Source organism: Paramisgurnus dabryanus, chromosome 11 (assembly GCF_030506205.2).
Source record: "Paramisgurnus dabryanus chromosome 11, PD_genome_1.1, whole genome shotgun sequence".
Taxonomy (NCBI): domain Eukaryota; kingdom Metazoa; phylum Chordata; class Actinopteri; order Cypriniformes; family Cobitidae; genus Paramisgurnus; species Paramisgurnus dabryanus.
The window spans coordinates 29,672,647-29,691,083 of record NC_133347.1 but is presented as its reverse complement, the minus strand read 5'-3'; the positions used below and the strand labels follow the sequence as shown (position 1 = coordinate 29,691,083).

The 18,437-nt window shown below is 38.0% G+C and overlaps 1 protein-coding gene across 5 annotated transcripts in view; it reads right to left on the bottom strand.

Moving 5' to 3' along the window:
• The window catches only part of prdm16 (PR domain containing 16), a 249,802-nt gene that overhangs the window by 32,784 nt on the left and 198,581 nt on the right, over positions 1-18,437 (bottom strand). For all 5 annotated transcript variants that reach the window (XM_065247748.1, XM_065247754.1, XM_065247749.1 and 2 more), the window contains exon 4: positions 11,677-11,814. In XM_065247748.1, the coding sequence (XP_065103820.1) occupies positions 11,677-11,814 (138 nt within the window). The remainder of the gene's footprint in view (positions 1-11,676; positions 11,815-18,437) is intronic.

Genomic DNA, 18,437 nt, shown 5'->3' with positions numbered 1-18,437 from the left:
TATCTGTCAAGCTAAAAACAGTGGCATAAAAGAAGACATTCAATTTTGACTGATAGATATTATTTAGTCACGTTACAATTGCAGGCAAAAGATTGATGTGTGTGTGTGTGTGTGTGTGTGTGAGAGAGAAAGAGCGAGAGAGAGCGAGAGAGAGAGAGAGAGAGAGAGAGAGAGAGAGAGAGAGAGAGAGAGAGAGAGAGAGAGAGAGAGAGAGAGAGAGAGAGAGAGAGAGAGAGAGAGAGAGAGAGAGAGAGAGAGAGAGAGAGAGAGAGAGAGAGAGAGAGAGAGAGAGAGAGAGAGAGAGAGAGAGCGACTACACACTGTGATTGTAACCTTTCAGAGGCAGAAGTCTATGGCATGGCAGATCTGGCTGTGCACTTCAGTTGATTTGGCAAACAGTTTAAGTGCATTTTGAGATGTGAGTGAGGGGGTCAAAGGTCAACATGCTTGCTGAATGGACATGCTTGCTAATTATACATATGAATATATATGTGTTTGTGTGCGTTTGTGTGTGTGTGTGTGTGTGTGTTTGCGTGTGTGTGAACGTTTGTGTGTGTGCAAATGAAAGCAGTAGACAGTAGTTAACGAATGTTGTACACTCTTTAAACAGATGTGTTAAAAACAATACAATCACTGCTAAATTAGGGACAACACACTAAATGTGGTGTCACACAATACACACATCTCTGTGTTATTATTTGAACAACACATTTTGTGTTACTTTTAACACAAAATGACACATAATGTGTTAAAATGACACAGAATGTGTTAAAAGCATGTGTGTAAAACTATTTTTTTTTTTTTAATGAACACATTCTTTCTTAGAGTGTAGATAATGTCAGTAATTCTAGAATTTTTATTTATGGGTGAACAATTTCTTATCAGATGTATTAGCACCTTATTAAAAATTTGTATGGATGATTACAAAACAGAATAAAGTGGAGCTGAAGTGTCTGAAGTATTAAGTGTGACCTTGCCTTAAAACACCAACCTGCAAGGCTTGCTTAAACCTAAATGGAAAGAAAGAAACCCTCATTTCTATTTTTAATCTAATGATCTCAGGAATTCAGTCTTCGTCAAAAGAGTTCAAGATGTTCTTAGTGCAAAAGGAAGTCACATTAAATATCGCTATTATTCACCAGAAGATGCCATTTGGCTTGAAAAGTGAGGGATTTTGTTTTTCATTTTTTGGTACATATTTCCTGTATTTTTCTCTTTGTAAAGAGAGTGAAAAATAAATATGGATGTTCATTGGCCAAAGACTTTTGCACAATACTTTAAATAGACACAAGCACATAATGTCCTTAGAGAAATGTTGTTGTCCAAAAAATTCATTCTTACATTAGCAAACACCAAGCTGAATCTTTACATCTGTTAGTTTGAATCAGCTTCAAAATACTCCAAAATGATTATACAATTTGTCAACAGCAAAATACTTTTGTTGTAACTAACAAACATGCCCTTATACAGGACATATTTACAATTGAGAACAATTTACACCTGACAGCCATAACAAAAAACATCAACATGGAATGCACTACACAGTTAAGTCCTGTATTCAGGTGTTTCAACAAGCAACAAATGTGTATACAAGTAAATAAAAGATCCAGGTCGAGTTTTAAAAGGTTACTAGCCACATCAGAAACTGCTGGCCGTGTGCATATTTCCATTTAGCTCATGCATTGTGCATGCTCAAATAAAACAGCAAAGTACAAAGTTCAATGAATTATGCATTTTCACATTGTGTCGTTTACATTGTGTCGCTCTGAATAAACAATAGGTTGTTGCCATTAACCGACTAAAATGTGTAAAAAAATAAAAAGAAGGAGAAAAGCTAAGCATCCTGAAGAAAGTAAATAGAAACCACATATTTAGTAGGGCAATTTTAGCTGGAGATATTATCCTCCTGTGGGCCCAGCGGTGGCTGTTCATTGAAGTGAAAAGACTTTAATGACTGGGTTATGTGGTTGGTTGTCAATTGGTGGTTGTCAGTCTCAGTGGTTGCTCCTGCATTCCTCCTGTCCTCCCCTGTTTGTTAGGCTTGTGTTTTACGTGTCAAAATCAAAAACTATGGTGGCCACCGCGACACCAGTTGCCCCCGTTAGCCATGAGACAAAAGCTAAGACTTTGGCTTGGGCTGCAAGTCAGTCAGCTTGCTTCAAGCTTGCCTAAAAGTGGCAGAATAATAACAGGGGAAAATGTCCCCTGAGATGCACGGGCATATGCCCTAATACACATAAAAAGCCACACTTAAAGGTACAGTTTACTTAAGTTTCTTTCAAACCAGTTTGACTTTGATTTTCCCATTAAACACAAAATCAGGCATTTTCCAAATCTTTCTGAAGTCTCATTAATGTTCTTTGTATCAAGGATTCACATGAATCATTGGTTTTGTTCGTCATATTTGTAGATAAGCTTATTGATCTACACTCTAAATATATATTCACTTTTACCCAGCATTATTTGAAATGGTGACATCATTTTACCTGAAACAGGATGTCAGCGCAGAACTATCCATAAGACCCTCCCCATTTTTTTAAACAACCAATAGGCTTCAGTTTATGGCACAGTCCAGCATAGCCCGCGTTTGACAGTTTGTGAGTGCCACAGTATTAAAATAGTCTTAGATATAATCTGAAACTGTTATTACAGAATGAAAACAATGATAACATTGATGTGCAATTTATGTTTGTGTGTATGCAGCTGTTTGTCTTTTCTTATACTTGTCAGTACTATTTATAATATTACGTTTTTATATATGTTTGTGGTGCTTGATCTCCTCCACACACCCCGATTTACGCATATGATCCACTTTGTGCCACCGTGTTGAACCTGGAGCATTCTGTACTATATGCTTATACCATTATACCAGTATATATATAAATATCCTTAAAGGAAAACACCAATTGTTTTTCAATATTTTACTAGGTTCTTACCTCAGCTTGGACAAATTAATGCATAAGTATCTTTTATCAATGCGTGCACTTTTAATCTTTGTACAGCGCCTTGTGAATGTGTTAGGATTTAGCCTAGCCCCATTTATTCCTTAGGATCCAAACAGGGATGAATTTAGAAGTCACCAAACACTTCCATGTTTTCTCTATTTAAAGACTGTAGTTACACGAGTAACTATGGTGGCACAAAATAAAAACGTTTGTGTTCGGAGCCATAGGAATAAATGGTGCTAGGCTGAATGCTAACACATTCAAGAAGCGCTGTTCAAAGATTAAAAATGCACACATTGGAAAAAGATAGGTATGTATTAATTCATCTAAGTTGAGGTAAGAACCTAGTAAAATATTGAAAAACGGTGGTGGTTCTCCTTTAAGACAAAAAGACTAAAAAAAGTTAAATTTGATTTCATAGAGACTTGTTTTCTAATCGTTCTCGCTGTACTTTTATGTTTTTTGCGGATCGATTTAACACACATGATCATCTGCAATCAGGTGGTGGGGACGTGGAGATGCACTTTGCGTCATTTGCTTTTATATAACATCATATAGTTTGTATGTATGTTGTTGTGATCCATATTTATACAAAATTAAATGTTTATTTTCTGTTGGTGCCCTACGCACACTGCGTACTTTGCGTATAGGGAGCTACTTATTTATCATTACATTAACAGAAACCGGGGGATAGACAGTTTCGCATCTCTAATTCACCTGTCTTTGAACTGTGCGAGTAGCCAGAGTAAACCCATGCTGAAACGGGGGGACATGCAAACTCCACACAGAAAGGCCTCATGGCTTTGGCTGAATTGGAGATGGCAAATCCCCCCCCCTCCAATTTGTGTAGATTAACTTGTGTGTGGATTAACCAGTTTGCGCCAGGAATATAGCCATTCATCCAACATAGATGCTGGAATGGAGTAAATAAATAAATAAATAAATACATTTTTGTATGTGACAGTTGGCAACTGGCAAGACTTTAAAACACATCCAAATAATACATTTTTATACAACTGTTCACTTGGGTTCTCGAAACTGAGTGCCTTTTCCGCACATTCAGCAAAGTAACGGTCCCTGATTCATTCACACAGGTCCCGTCTCATTTTTTTTTTGTTACTTATAATAACCTTATTCCTGACACAAGTAACAGAACTAGTGCTTTCAGTTTGTGAAAAGGCCAGTCAGGATATTCTCACATCAACTTTTATAGAAACTAAACAGTGCAAGCAAGATAAAGCAACCACAGATGACTCCTGAGATGACACTTATAGTATACAAACCAGGGCCATGTTCACTGATAATCAGTAAACATAAAAAATACTTCACACTCAACAAGTTACAACAGAATCAGATGTTTCAGCAACACACAATCTGGCTAAGCAAAGCCCTCCATAGAGTTAACATCAAATAAACGTTATTACTGGAGTGACAGACAATGTTGCCATTAAAAGTTCTTCATCTTCATGAGAGATTAGATACTGTGTTCTATCATACTGGACAACTCCCTGCACATTCAAAGGAAGTCAATCAGTGAAGACAGTGGATTATAAGATTAAGTAGTCACTTCACTTTGTATGTGAAAGTTGTAAATCACTTCTGAGTTAGACAAGAAAGACAAGAAAGCTTTCATCAAACAATAAGAAGTTTTTAATCTACTGTGGATGGTGACATCTTGACAGCAGCAGGTCCTGTTCATGTCTTGCTGACAGTAACATGTGCTGACTGTCTTCTCAAGCTTCTCACAAGATGTTCATTGTAAAAGCTCAGAGTAGCTCCTATTAGTTCATCATTTTGGTCCCATGTTTGTTATATATATTTCTAACAACCACTAATGGTCATAGATACTCAAGTTAAAATTTTTACTTTTGAATGCTGGTCACCAGCACGAGCGTTGTTTTGGACATTAATCCTCAGCATGTCCCTACCAGATTTCTAGCTTAAATTCTGCTGCACCAGCTAGGACCAAACACTAACTCTCATAAACCAAATGAATACAAATTTATGCTTGTCTATACCCAGCGTGTAAACACTTCAATTGAATTCAGTAATAGATGTGGTAGAATAATAATGCACTATTATCGGACATGAAATTAAGGGTTCTTTATTTATTTCACAAACTTTACAGCCACAGATCGACCACCTAAAAGCTGACTGGTCTGATGCGTTGGCCTTTAAAGAGGACTTTATTCACAAAATACTGTGGCCTGTCATATGTTATTGGCTAAACAAAATTCTCTAAAAACAACCTATCCTCCAACCCATATGATGCTCAAGTAGTTGTCCATTCCTCCAAATATGACCCACAGTAGCATTTGTTAGCAAATTGAGTTGGAATGAGCAAATTTTCAAAAATGACTCTATTAAAATAAACTTTAAAATTATTTTGTTTAAATCTGACAAAAATGACAGAGCAACATCTGTTTGAAGTTGAAATAGTCTCTAAATTAGACATTCCAACTAATTTTGCCAGCACGGGTCAAATTTGCTAAATCTGCCGGTAGCAGGTGATATATCACCTATATGGTTATCATAAAATTTTACACTGATGGCATGTATTTGGACATGATTTTCAAGTTAAACCACCATGATTAATTGTATTTATATTGTACATTACACTAGGGTTGTGACAATTAATCGGGCAAATGCGCGTTTTCTCAATGAATGAATTTGAATGAATTACGGTGAAATGCAGCCACATCCAAAAGCCAGGGGGCGCTCTAGCTTGGAAACACCATTTGTGCCACAGAAGAAGTAGCATTACTAACCGGGGCTGCGTCCGAAACCGCATACTGTATAATAGGTACTGAAAAAGATGAAGTACCTACTTACTTGGCGTTAAAACAGTAGGTACTGGATAGTATGAATCCGGGTAGTATGAATGAGATTCGGACGTACTACATTCGCCATGTTGCTACATCACGTGACATACGTCGTCATCACGTCATGTCATTTCAGCGCGAAAACAGCCGCGTGCCTCTTCTTCTTCGTTGGATAACTCCTCGTCCGGGGCATCATGGGATAGTGAAGCGTCCATCGTATGCACACTGCAAAATCTAACCGGAAGTAGTAGGTCATCCGGGTACTTTTCGCATACTGTTTTTCGAATACTATGTATTCGGACATACTACTCGCCTCGCCTACTGCTTTTCGCGTACTATATAGTATGTAGTAGGCGGTTTCGGACGCAGCACGGGTGTGCCTCATAAGCCTTGAAAATTGAAGCCTCTGGCTCTTTGATCGCCCCCCGGTGGCTGGCTGCAGTACAAGTCAAAACCCCCGCCCTCTCCATTGAAACTAATGGGACTCTGCTCTAAATAAAATAATTATTTACACTTTCAATAAAAGTTTCCGAAAGATGGTTTTGGTCCTTTCAAATAGTTATTATCATGCTGATATATATTCAAGTTTTCATTATTGTGCTAAGTTTAATTTTAGCTAGTAATTTAATGCTAAAGAAACGGGGCGTGTCGTTATGATTGGCGTGGTTTAATTGGTCGCGAGGGCGTTTGGGCGGAAGTTTGATACCGTGGCTCCGCCTCTGGCTCCACGGACGATTCCTTCTGCGCATGCCTTGGCTCCAAACTGACGTTTTTACGTAACATGGCGGCGACCGTGGTCGGACATTTTTGGCTTCAATTCATTACAATGGTGGGAGGCGACATCGCGTCGTCCATCTTTTTTTTACAGTCTATGTTACTAACACTATTCCAGGAAATATCTAGAGGCATATTTATATCGCTGCTCTTCAGATTGTTTCAGGTATTTTCATGATAATAAAGAATATTTTAAATGATTGTGTTTGACGAGTGTTGCTTTTTTAAATGCACGTTATAAACAAGTCAAACTTGTAGTGATTTTAGATTGATAAGGACTTCCTACTGATCACGGAGCTATAGTACATGCACAAGCTGTGCATGAAACACTGAATCGGAGCCTTACGATTCAGAATCGATTTTAGGCCTAGTACACGGACACGGGTATATTTATAACCGGAGTTTTCCCCCCCAAAAAATCCCGTCCACACATGCTCGGTTTAAATTAAATATCCATCCACACGATAAAGCAAAAACATGTATCAAGCGCTGTCAAGAGCATGCCACACCAGCAGGCGGGGATATAACCCAAATCGTGTTCCGCAATATAGTGAGATAACTGAGCATCTATCTGTATACATGTTAGAAGCCCTGTTAGCACAGTTATTAGGCTTGTTTGAGATGCAGCTTGCCTCGCCTGAAATATAGGCGAGAGTAGCCGGCTGCAGTGAGGGGAGGTGTGAAAAAAGTGTAGGCAAGCCGGACGCTTCATGAATCTCGCTGTGTTGTTGACTGCAAACGTCAGCAATGGAAGAGATTGCGTTCGCGTATTTTATCGCGGATTAAATAGATGCAACTGAAATACCAACAAATGCATTTACATTAAGATGTTTATACGGAGAATTAACAAAGCTCAACTGTTTATTATTGGAAAAGGCTTCTTAGTAAATGTTGGGATGTAATCTAAGTCTAGACGTAATACAAATTCGTTTCTGTGTGAAATATAAACAGCACACAGTACAAATAATACAACACCAAAACAAAAGTTTAAAGGAATTTATCAATAATATAAATGTCATAAGTCAAGAACAAGTTGAATAAATATAAAAACTACAACAGGAAGTGGAGTTTTTAGAATTAAAAAGTCATCAGCTGACATTTCCGGGCAAATGAGCATTAAGCTGTGTCGTCAGCAAGACTTTTCCCATCTTGCTTTTCGTCAACGCAGTCGGTGGAGAGCAACTGCGCTCGGCTGTAGAATCCGACGAGCACGCCTCACCATCGCGAGAGTTATTTTGCACACGTCAGCGTGACATCAGAGCAAGTCGGACGTAAGTCGGACACTTTTCTAACCGGAATGCATCTTGCGCTGATCACCGGTGATCGATTCTGCGCAGAATTTGCCCATCTCAAACAAGCCTATTATTAGCAAGATACGTCCGCCATTGCACAGAATCATCAACAAAGCAGTCAGTGGCGCACAATCTTGACGTCAAACACAGTGGATAACGGCGCACACTCTGACGTCGCAAGGCAAAACTCCCGGTTTTACTCTCTACACGACACCACTGTAACCGGGGTTTCTTAAAAAGCTCACCCTGGCCGGGGTTTTCAAATATGCTCGGTTTCAGTGCCCTGATACTGCGGTTTCGTGTGGACAAACGGCCGAACCGCATGAAAAAACTCACGGTTATAAAAATACCCGTGTACGTGTGGACTAGGCCTTAGACAGGGCTTTTTAATGGGAACGCGATGCATCGACGCACATCCCTACATTACAGTAATACACCACATGCATTTTGAGCAAATAATGTAATACATTTATTTTTTATAATTTAAAACTTTAATAAAATACAAATATTATAAGTGTACTATGGGGAAACAATCTATTACATGATTAACGGATGCAAAAACAATCTCCATTCGCTGTAAATCTCAGAACGGGTGTACACTCGTTCAAAAACTGTTGCCAGAAGAAGCGATACGTCATCTTTGATTGTGAAATAGCATGTGTCTTTTGACAGATTGCATAATCAGGTCACCTTGGAATGTGAAACGCTATTGGCTCTTATGACCGATTGCATCATGCTGTAATGTTTGAATGAGATCTGACTGTGTGCATTGCGATCACGGAGTTAACTTATGGTATCATTTGGGAAAGTTTGCATCACAAGTTGTTTATACATTTATACTGTTTATTTGTTTTTTGATCACATAAAAACCAGTGACTTTTACTCACATGTTGTGTTTTATATGGTTGAGAAATGGTTAGGTTTAGGGTGGCGATGGGGTTAGATGCTCCAAAATATCTTTAAAACTATATAAGGGGTGGTTTCCAGGATAGGGCTTATCCTAGTCCCAGACTAAAATGCATGTTGATCTGCCTTAATTTAAAAACTTCTTGCACTGCCACATCTTAATATATATTAGTGTTATTGTTTTGTCTCACAACAATATGTTTGTAAAAACTACTTAAATGTCCTAATATAACTAAAGGCAGTCCTGTATTAATCCTGTCCTGGAACTGCCCCTAAAATGTTTATGAAATTATTTCTTCTTTTACAAATGCAGAGAATTAAATGCATCTAATCTGACACACAAGGCAAACAACGATAAAACATGATCTCAGTTTGTAATAAGCTCCTGGCAGCTAGGGGGTGCTTATCCTTAAAACATTGCTTTGGGTCGTAATAAGCTGTTTGCCCAAACAAACTACATTGGGAAAAAACTCTCATCTCATTGAAATAAAAAACATTTGCAGCTCATCTTCAGTATACCTCACAGGTTTTTTATGGGATTCAAGTCAGGGGACTGGGATGGCCAAATATTTTGCTAAAGTGAATTCATAGGGGTGCCAAACATTGTGGCACACATACTGTATACATTAGCAAAAAACACAAAACTATACTCTCATTGAAAAAAATGCAACTCCTTTTAAGTTCACCCCAAAGGGTTTTTATGGGATTCAAGTCAGGGGAATGGGACTTTGTGGTCAGTAAACCATTTTAGTTTTGATTTTGATGTATGATTTGGATAGCTGGAAGATCCAACCACGGCACAGTTTAAGCTTTCAATCAGGTGTTTATTTAATATTTAAAGAGTTTGGTTCCAAAATGCGATAAACAAAAAAAAAGTTACCGCCAAAATTAGTATTGTATCTGGTCAGTATTTATAAAGTAAATTCTTAATTTTATGCAAAATCCAATATCCACTGTGTTATTCTTTCATCTTTTCTACCCTTTTTCTCAAAACACAATAAACGCCAGTCCCCCTTTCTTTGCAGAATGCAATTAATCTGCTCAACACACACAGAGTTTCTTTTTTAATCAGTGTATACCACTAGTCAACTAAATGAATATAACATGGCAAGGATGAATGCACATTTATATTGATTCAATAGATTTATAGCATTTTGAAAAAAAGGTCATCAGTTTTTATAATAAATCTTTGAAAATCAAATTATGGATTTGAATTTTTAATGTTATTATAACCTAAAGATGCTATGTGAAAGTTTGTAACAGAAAATAGTGGTTTTCATCTAGTCACTTTCTTGCTATAGAAAACACATTTTTACCCCAATTTGTCAAAATGGATTTATTGCGTTTTAGAACCAAACTCTTCATTTGTTGATATCTGTCCATGATTCCATGTATCCTAGCAAAATGCACAGAAAAACAGCCCCAAGACATGAAAGACCCCCACCACCATATTTAACTGTGGGCATGAGGCTCTTTTCCATATGGGTACCTCTTAGTGTATGCCAAATCCACCTCTGGTGTTTATTGTCAAAAGCTCCATTTTGGTTTGACCACAGAACTCGATCCCATATGAAGTTCTATTAGTGTTTGGCAAACTGAAAGGACTTGAGTTTGTTTCTGGATGAGAGTAGAGTCGGTTTTCTTGAAACCCTTCCAAACAATTTGTGGTGATGTAGGTGACATCGGATTGTAGTTTTAGAGACTTTCTGACCCAACTAACTTCTGCATTTCTGCAGTTTTTATTCTTCACTATTATTCACTGTAACCATTGATAGACACACATCCTCTCTTCCAAGGCAGAATCATAACACTTATTATTGCCCTGATGGTGGAAACTGGCATTTTCAGTGTTTTTGCTATTTTCTTTTAGCCACTTCCCAGTATGTGAAGCTCAACAAACGTTTGCTACACATCGCAACTAAGTTCTTTGGTCTTTCCCATCATGATGAATGATTAAGGGAGTTTATCCTAAGTGTTACCTCATATTTATACCCTGTAAAGTCATTGTTACACAATTACCACCCAGGTGTACTAAAAATTAAAAAGGGAGCCAATATTAGTAAAGGGCACTGTATGAGGGTTGTTTTTTTGGGGGGAGGGGTTAGTCTCAAAGAGGCTGTTTACACTTGGCATTAACATGCATTTTCGTCGATCGGATCACAAGTGGACGACGTTAATGCCAGGTGTAAACGGTGTTCAAAACATTTTGAACGCGTCCACTTTCGACCACTTTCAACCACATCCAGAGGTAGTCGAAACCACTTTCGATCGGATCGCTTTGGAGTTGCGGAACGCAAATGTGGTTGAATGTGTTCGAACAGCCACACGCGACCGCCTTCTCTCCGCCCATTTATCTAATCTGAGGTATTAAACACAAGTTTTACGTCTTTTTTTTACTTCTGGCGTGAACATACGGTGAACAGCCTTATTTTTAGCCTTTCATTGATAAAACTACTGCGGGTGTTCTCCGTAGTTTCGTTTTGAAAGCGTGAAAGTTGCGCAATCCTATTTCATCAATTGTGCTGAAAATTCAGAGAAAGCTTCAACATATAAACGTACACAACACATTGTGCAGCATGTTTACTTGCTAAACAAGCAGTGGACTCCAACATAATATTAGTTTGCGTCCATATAAACTTATAATTACTCCAGCTCGCGTTTTAATGACAGCAGAGAGACTCGCCCACCGTCTCACGGACCACCCCCTCACAGTATTCAGGACAGAAGCGGTCGAAAGTGGACAAAAGAGACGGATTTAAATACCAGGTGTAAACGTAATGTGTCTCTCTCGTCCACTTGTGATCCGATCAATGAAAACACATCTTAATACCAAGTGTAAACAGCCCCAAAGTGGGAGTTATGCTTACTAGTTGATTTGATTTGTTAGTTGGTTGCGCTATAAATTGTGTGACATAATGCAGTGACAGATCTGCTCACCTGATCTTCACTTATATGGCACACAGTCAGGTTGTGCTCTTGGTTGGAAGTTGCTGTGCGCACGTATTTAAGCCAGCTACCGCTGACCTCCAGAGCTCCATCCAAAGAGAACTTCACATTTCCGATGTTGTCCATCACCTGAAGCAAACAGAATAACATTGTACACATTTTAATACAGACAGGGACAGTCAACAACTCTACAATGATATGATATGGAGGACATTCTCAGCTGAAATACTGGGAAAAGTATGCATTTATAGTGTTTCAAGACATTTTTTCCTGAGAGTGAAGGAGACTTGTGCAGGTAACATCAAGTAACATCTAAGGAGTCATACCATTGTTACATTTTCTAAGAATTGATTTTAGATTGGGAGAAAATCCTGATTAGTAATGTGTCTAATCCTGGACATTATGCATCATAAGCTACATTTTAGTCTCATAGCTCGAAGCACCTTAAGGTACCTAACCAAGCCCAGTAGAACGAATGGTGCACCTTTCAACAGGAGGAAGTAGGATGAACAGCCTGGTTCTTTATTTGGGTTGAGGCCAGTTTTCTGACAATTTGTGCTATCTGGTCATATTTTGCTGCCTCCATACAAAACACAAGACATTAACACCCGCCAACCCAATAAATGCTGGTAGATTTCAGCTGTGGCGTGTAAACTGAGTGGCTATTAACTTTGGACACCTAGCCAGTGTGTCTGGTGACCAAAAAAAGTAATGTTGAGCCCTGCATAAGGCTAACCCAAACCCTAAATCTGACCCCTAAGTACAGCAATGCAAAGGTAGCATCAGGATCTCCAGGATGTCCCAACCAGGCAACGTATACTGTATCAACCTATGTGTACCTTTATTGGCTTAGACAAGACTGGGACTATCAAGGAACCCCTCAACCAGATGTACTGGATGACGGGCAGAATGCCAGACTGGGAGATATACAGACATAAATGACACATTAGAGAGAAGATTGAGACAGACTTTTTGTCAATTATGGGACAGTTTCCCGGACAGGGATTAGACTAGTCCTAGACTAAAATAAATGTAAGAGCTGTCCAAACTTAAAAAACAACTTGCACTGACATAAATATCTTTAAATACATCAGTACCCTTTGTTTTGCCTCAAAATGACACAAGTAATGTTTTAAGTAAGGCATGTTTGTTAAAACTAGTTATATATATCCTCATTAAACTAAGGTCTAGTCCTGGCTTAAGCTAATCCTTGTCTGGGAAACCAGCCCTAAAAGTTTAAATATGGTGACCAAGAGGTATTGAAGTTGTTGAATTTACGTCTATGATAAGACATTTCCTTGTTATACTGTTGCCAAAAAGTATATTATAAGAAGCTGTAGAAAGGGGGATGCCATGTGTGTTGCTACCCAGTTTTCTTATGTTTTTGGTTAGATAGGAAGTGAGGAAAATATTTAGTTTGTTTGATTGTTTGCTTTGGTAAGGGTAAGTAGTTTGGTCCTTTATGTAGCTCGTAACTGTTTTGTTTGTTATTTTGGCAGTATCCCCTTTTGAAGTCATTGCGTCCCTCCATTGCTTTTTATTACATTAAACTTATAGAATTTAACCTTAAACTAGTGTTGTGGTTCCTGGCGGAGACAGGAGTGAGGATTTCCGACTTATTTTGTTACATTTCCTTTCTAAACCCCTAGACGGTGGAGAGTAACGTGACAATCTACAGCAAATTACAATGCATTCAACATTTTTGTAGCATGCGTTTACACTGGAAAATGTCAACTTCAATTTAAGTCATTAATGATTTTCATTAGACATCCGAAAATCTCTTTGAAAAATGTTTAAAACGAAGCAAAAGTTCAAATCTTGTCTATCATGCGCTAAGAGAAATAAAAAATCCTAAGGCTGTCATAATTCATGCATGTAAGGGGTAAGCATGTGTCACTTTTAGGCACATTATTCTGGTCAAAGACACCCGAACAGTCATAAAGTACTACAAAAATGTTTCAGCCACTAATAGGAACATATAAATGAATCATCAACTGCAAAACAAAAGCAAATTTTAAATTGTGGTTTGCAGCATACAATTTGCACTTACTTAAACCTACTATTAGTATACTATAACTTCTTTCTATTGTGTTATCTGCACTATTTCCCAGCTTGCTCTGCATCAGGGCATTATCATTTAACACATTAATAACACATACCAGCGTTTCAGTAATGGAATTTAATACTAACAGACAAAGGGTTAATCTTTATGAAAATCAGCAAAAGTGCATGAGACTGGATTCATATATCATACAATATACACATTTTCCACCAAACAAGCTTTTTATATCATGAGTTTAATGTCATAAAAATACCCTGTTAAGAAAAGCAATTCCTGTGTAAGAATGTGTCTTGTTGTTATATTTTATGTTAATATTGTCTTATTTGGCTTTAAGGCTCTTTATTTTGTGCTGCCAGTGTCAAGCGTAATTGGATATATGTGTTTACACAGAAGTCAGATGTCCACATGTGGGATTTGCTTCTAATTTGGAAGTGGCTCAGATTAAATGCAAATAATTGTTCAGTTTTGTGTGTTTACACACATGCAGCATACAAAATCAGATTTATTATGGCAGTGTAAACACAACCAAACATTACTTTCACATCATCGTATCATTGGCTCCGCCCAGTCTGAGGAGCGAGTGGCTATGACGGAATAGTTGTTTACAATCACGATAAGGTTGTAATAATAGTAAGCTTGCAATGTCAGACAAATGTTGTACTGTTGAAATAAGCACATCTGTTAGTATGGGTATAGTGTCGATAATCTTTGCAAATAGTTGGAAAGTGTATTATTTACAGTGCAAACCTAAATAGTACGAGTAATAATATTGCACTATTACGCACACACTAAAGGAAAACAATGGGTCTCATTCACTAAGCATGCGTACGCACACATTTGTTCGTAAAATAATCATGAACAAGGAAAAAATAAGGCAGATATATTATAGGGTTCTTTTTCTTTGTTCATGATTATTGTGCACATGTGGTCTTAGTTGTTCTTACGTTTTTGCATACATTTAAAATAAATTTTAGTACGAAAGTTTTTTGTTGAATCCGTACGTACAATTTACGAACAAATTTGTGTGTACGCATGCTAAGTGAATGAGACCCATTATCTGCTATCGCTAGTGATTGCCATTACTGTTAAAACCAGCCCAGTCTCACAAAATTTCGTTATTTAGTCACGTAATTATCACAAATTTCTGCGTTTTTTTCGTGATCGTATAACGAATTCCTGTTTTCGTGTGTTTATCATGTATTGTTTACTAAACTGTTTTGTCCTATTTTCTTACCATTGTCGCTTCGGTTTAGGGTTAGATTTACATAAAATGACATCACTACCCAAACCCAACTCTAACCCTAACCTCAGGCGACATAATAAATCGGAAAAAATAGTATAAACCAATATATAAAGTGACATTCTAATCCAAGCACCAAATCTAACCCTAAACCGAAGCGACAAAGTTTTAAAAATAGGAAAAAGCAGTTGAGTCACCAATACGTCATAATCACACAAAAACAGGAATTCGTTATACCATCACGAAAAAAACTGGAAATTCGTGATAATATCACGAAAAAAGAATAAAATTATGCGACTATATCACAAAATCTCATGAGAATGGGTAGTTAAAACCCATTTTCAGCAGCATATAGACTGTTAATAGAAGGAGGCAGTTACACATACAGACAGAAAGCCACCAAAGATAAACACAAAAGGTACACACAAAAGCTGAAAAAAGTTATCGAATTACTTAATTTTGCATGTTTTTTGGGGCAATACTAAAATATTATAAATACATAATAAAATAAAACGCATAAAAAACACGTATCATAGCTTTTTAAATGACCAAATATTCTCCAGAAGTTAAGAGTTCTGTAAAATAATCTTTACAGCTACATTTCTGGACACTATTATTGTTTCTTGTTTTCCATATGTCATTAATGGATGAAATAATTTGAAACATTGAGAACATCCGCAATACTGTGTGAAATTTCAAGGGGTCACATTGATTAACTATGGTTAATAACGTGATACTACTAGGAAAGGGGAGTTTTGGGTGTCTAGTTACTTGTCAAAGGAAACACAGAGACAAAGATGGAGGGATTGAGAACGGTGAAGTGAGGCAGGATGTCAGGAAATGACCGGAAGGTGAGTGGACACAGTTCTCTAGTAAGAGTTATGTTGATATATTACCCAGCAAAAGTGACAAATGCCACTAAAGACTGTGGAGATCCTCTTTGAAACAGAAACTCTTTGTAAATGCTTTTGTCAGCTCTGTCTCTTGAACACAATATCAAATCTGTCTTTTGGCCCATGCTTGGCCTCAACACTAGATTGTTGATTATTTTCCAACACATTAACTCTCAGAAGAACTGCATTTTGCAATCCTATATAAGCAAAGCTGTCTACGCTAAAAGCGTAAATACACCCACTTTGGGGTGACCTCAAATTATTTCTTTTTTATGTCATGCTCATTTTTCTTTCTCCACTATCACAAACATTTCTAATGTCCAATACCAGAGGGATGGCTCTGGATTCTGCTTTGGGTTTGAGGAGCCCCTCATAGGTGTGGGCAGAACACATTTGAAGTAAAATAAATATATATTGAAACATATGTCCAATAATGACAATCCATAGAAGTGCAGCGAAAGCACCAAAGCTGTTGAGATTTGCTCTCCCTCATCTGTAACTATAGCACAGATCTGCAAAAACTGAAATCGTTTCAATAAATAATTTAAAAACAGTTAAATACATAATGCCACCATTTTGTTGTGTAAGCTTTGTTACACCTCAACACAGTCAGTCCCCAAACTCTCAAATAGCTTGGATAAACAATGCATTCACAGCTTATAAGGTTTGCATGCCCTGCTATAAACCTTGTTTGTACGTTTATGTCATAATATTCACAAAGTAGAAATGTACGTAATAAGCTGTCAGTGGTCATAATTGATATTTTTGTGAATCCTCCCTTTATATTGTGTGCGTATTTGTTTCCAGATACATAAGACAGACCCTGAATTGAACACTTACGTTTCTCACAAAATGAAAAGGGGGAAATTCTGCTTCATATCCTTTTTATACCAGCAGCTGCAAATAGACCCCGTTCACTTTTACTACTCACTGCTGTATGACTGATGTATTGAACTAAGCGAACATCTCATAAAACTTCACCTGCAGTCAGGCTTACATGTGCGTAAAATATCTCACAATATTTTACAACACTAGCTAACGCCATTTCTTTAGTTATATATAACACAGGCCTGCAAACTATTCCAATCTAAAGCGTTCACATTTTTCTTGGCAATAACAGTCTAAAATACACTGCAATGTGTTCAGTTACAGGAATAAATATCACATTAGTGACGGACTGAGACAATAATTCAGGCCGGGTATTTGACTCCATCCCAAGCCACCTTTCACTGCTTGCTTTCTATTTCTGCTCCTCCTTTTGTGTTAAATATTTGTATGATTGTCAGATTTAGCCAAAGAAGCACTGCGTTGTTGGCGTTAGTTCACATGCTTGCATTTTCGCACTGCGATTGCCTGATTCATACATTTTGAGAAGTCCGTCATTTATCAGCCTGTCACGTCAACCTGAGCTGACTGCACAGCAGGCAGGCCAAAACGACCGCCAGGCCACCGGGAAATGTCCTGGTGCTCCTGATGGCTAGTCCGCCCCTGCTCACGCCTGCATGTGTATTTTTGTGTGAAGGAAAGGATGTGTTTGCAACAGGACTGTTTTCTACTTTTATACCATAGTGAGAAGTGTTTGCTGGTGTAGGGATAGTGAGGGTTGTAGGTATAAGGATAATATAATATACACAAAATAATGTACAACCTTAAAGGCATTGTATGTACTACTGACAGCTAGCAGTTGAACTTGGTAACGCTACTGCAAGGACATTCTAGACCCTTGCCACCTTAGTTGCCATAAAGGCCTGAACAAAACCAACCTGTGGGAGAAACCACACTCTTACACTCGAAAGTGCACATTATGGACCTACAATACGTGGACAATTACTAAACTTAATAAAGATGATTCTGTCCCCGGCACTTTTCTACTCAGGTTCTGGCTAGAGGGGATACAGCTACAACCAAATCTCACAATACGTTGGGTTAAGAGTTAGGTTTGGGGGTAGGATTAGGATAAAAACAGCGCTCATCCGGTGAGATTTCAGATTTTGTATTCATTCTTGCCTTCAACTTGCCGCCACCATTCCCATCAATGTTTTTTGTTTGTTACTTAGATTTGAGTAACATATACCCAAGTACAAGTACACCCAATTGCTTTTCTTCCTTGGACCAATTTTGATGTACTGACCACTGCAGACCGGTTTTGGAGATGCTCTGACCCAGTCGTCTAGCCATCCCAATTTGGTCCATGTCAAAGTCGCTCGGTCCTCCAGCTTCTAACACATCAACTTTGAGGACAAGTTAGTTCAGGGTCAGGGTTACGGTTACTTGTAATCTTTATCGATCTTGAAAAGTGAATTCTGTTTAAGAAAATATATTGCTTGGCATTGAACTTTGCAGGCATTATTTATGATCTAACAGCAACATTACACACCCGCTAAAATTTGAAAAATGGGATCATGAAAAACGTCCACTTTAAGATAAACATCTCATTCAGTGCTTGTTCCAATTCAAAATGGGGGGGGGGGGGGGCTGAGAAAATTGTGCTTGTCATACTCATTGTGTATAACAGGAAGGCTTAGCTGACACCTCTGTAGCGAGTAGCACAACACAA